The sequence below is a fragment of the Aptenodytes forsteri genome, unplaced genomic scaffold (assembly GCF_000699145.1).
Source record: "Aptenodytes forsteri isolate BGI_AS27 unplaced genomic scaffold, ASM69914v1 Scaffold126, whole genome shotgun sequence".
Lineage (NCBI taxonomy): Eukaryota > Metazoa > Chordata > Aves > Sphenisciformes > Spheniscidae > Aptenodytes > Aptenodytes forsteri.
In genome coordinates this window covers 2,139,454-2,141,768 of record NW_008794599.1, presented here as the reverse complement: position 1 = coordinate 2,141,768, position 2,315 = coordinate 2,139,454, and the positions used below count along the sequence as shown (strand labels likewise).

The following is a 2,315-nucleotide window of genomic DNA, read 5'->3' as shown; positions in this document are numbered from 1 at the left end:
AGCCGAGGATCGGCGGCAGCACGTTCCCGGCTAGCCTTTCGCTATCCGCGCGGCGCCCTTTCCGTTTTCGCACCGCGCTCAGCCAGCATCCGCGCTTCAGACAGCCCGCTAACGGCTGCCATTCATCTCGCCGCACCATCTGCTCCAACATTTCGTAACGGCACGGTTAAAACTTGCATTTTTCCAACCCGCTTCGCGGCGTAAAGATATCCCAAACCTGTGTAGCGAGTGGAAACCGCGTCCGGATCCCTTTTCGCTGCGGGTCTCGGGGGTTTACTACAACCAGACCCAAACAGCCTTTGGGCTATGACAGCCGACATCTAAACGGGCATCTTAAACACACCGCGCTGCGCCTCTTCCTCCTCTGCGGAAGCAAAGTACCCTCTCGGATGTCCCTAGATTAAGTCACGACTAGATACCGTGGTTTTAAAAGAACAGGTACAAGGGGAAAATCATTAATGCCTCTGCCCTGTTCTTACAAAGCGAACTGAATCCACCCTGCGTTTGTCCATCGCCCCGTTAAGTACTTTATCTATAATGTAATTACTTTTAGCGTAGTTTTCAAGCAGGAATTCAGGGGTTGCATCAGAGGGGGCTTCGGGGCTTTGTAGCTGCGCTGCGTTTCCATTCGCTGTAGGGAAAGACCCTTCCGCTGGCGGCAGGAGGTTTAGCGGCGCAGCCGGTGCTCCCAGACCCCCGGGTCTGATTAACCGCAACCGAAATCGACACCTGTGAACCCGAGAGGTCGAGAGTCAGAGCCCCCTTTATGCCTTTAGCCCGCTCCAACGAGACACGAAAAAATAACATCCGTTTATTTTTGCAGGATCCGCCCAGCTCGGCAGAAATCATGGAGGAGGCGACGGGACCGGGCAGGTATAGATGGGCCGCGCCGGACGGTGAGGAGCAGCTGGCGGCCGCGCCGGCCCTGAGCCGGCTGTACGCCCAGCAAGGAGGCAGCGAGGAGCGGACGCGTCCCCGTGACGATCCCTACGCCGAGGCCTCCCTCGTTTTGGAGGCGCAGCCGGCCCTTCCTACTCTTTCCGAGGATCGGAGGGGACCCAGGAGGTTGGTAATGAAAAGGAAGGTGCTGAGGCGCAGACCCGACGGAGGAGTAGAGGTCTCCGACGAGTCGGTGACCAGCGAACCGGAGAGCGACTCCGAGGTTTGGAGCCTGAGGCAGAAAATGCTTCAGCTAGGGACCGGTCCGGAAGACAGCATCTCCGAGGGGGAAATCGAGACGAGCAGCAGCTCCCTCGATGAATCCCCTTACCGGTGGCCCCCTGGGGACAGTCCCCCCTTTTTCCTGGGGGATTTCGGGAGCCGGAGCTCTCCCGCTTCTCAGTATGCCGCTGCGGCGGGACAACCCAAGTCCTTCATTCCCCCGCGGTTTGAGCCGCTGGGACGTAACCGGGGGAAAACCGACCGAGTGGCCAAATATTTTGAATATAAACGAGAATGGGAGAAATTCCGAATCCCGGGGGAGGATCAGCGGCAGGAACTGCGTTGGGGCATCCGGGAGCAGATGCTCTGCAAGCCCGAGCTCCCCAGCAAGCCGCAGCACCTCTACGTCCCCAACGCTTACGCCGTGCCGACCGAAAAAAAGAGAGCCGCCCTGCGCTGGGAGGTGCGCTGGGACCTGGCCAACGGCCTCGTCCCCAGAAAAAACACCTCCTCCTAAGTTTCCCAAACCCCTGCTCCACACCGACGATCTTTTAACCGCGCACGTGCTGCTCTCCCGAGTACTTTTTTTTCCCTCCTCAAAGTCCTCGATAATTTGGGGAGAAAAAAAAAAAAAAAAAAACAAACCACTTTTTTTTTTTTTTTTGCATTTCAAGCGGGTTAAATCCCGGTATTAAAACTTCACCCAGCGCCTGGGGTTGTTAAACGGGCTGGCTACGACGTCCCTGCCTCCCTACCGCACCCCGCGGAGCCTCTTTCCGAGTTCAGGTTAGAAGGTACGGGGAGCGGGCACCGAAAAACCGGGAGAAATCGGAACGTAACGAGCCTGGCGGTTTTGGGCAAGTAACTGCCCCTGGATTGTTGCGTGAGCTATTAAGGCGGTTTTATTTACGGCGTCTCGGCGATGTCTGTCTTTAATAAAGCGTGTGGAAAGATTCGTTGGAGTTCCGTGGGTTAATTAGAAACGCCTCCTAAACCCCTCGGTCGATGTCAATTATTCTAGATTTATCCTTGCGCCGCCAAACCCTCGGCCCCCCCCTTGCCTTATTTTACCTCATTTTTAAAATAAGCGGGCTTTAGGATGAAGCGGAGGTAACGGCGGTGTTATTTTTTTTTCCCCCAGGTATCACGACGGA

General features: G+C 56.2%; 1 protein-coding gene across 1 annotated transcript; it reads left to right on the top strand.

Moving 5' to 3' along the window:
- Positions 1 to 847: 847 nt before the first annotated feature.
- Positions 848 to 2,095, top strand: HYLS1 (HYLS1, centriolar and ciliogenesis associated). Its single transcript, XM_009273018.2, has one exon. The coding sequence runs from the start codon at positions 848 to 850 to the stop codon at positions 1,676 to 1,678; it is 831 nt and encodes a 276-aa protein (XP_009271293.1). The 3' UTR covers positions 1,679 to 2,095.
- Positions 2,096 to 2,315: the final 220 nt, after the last annotated feature.

Excerpts from the sequence above, each read along its gene's own strand:
- HYLS1 (XM_009273018.2), top strand. The coding sequence starts at position 848 with ATGGAGGAGGCGACGGGACCGGGCAGGTATAGATGGGCCGCGCCGGAC.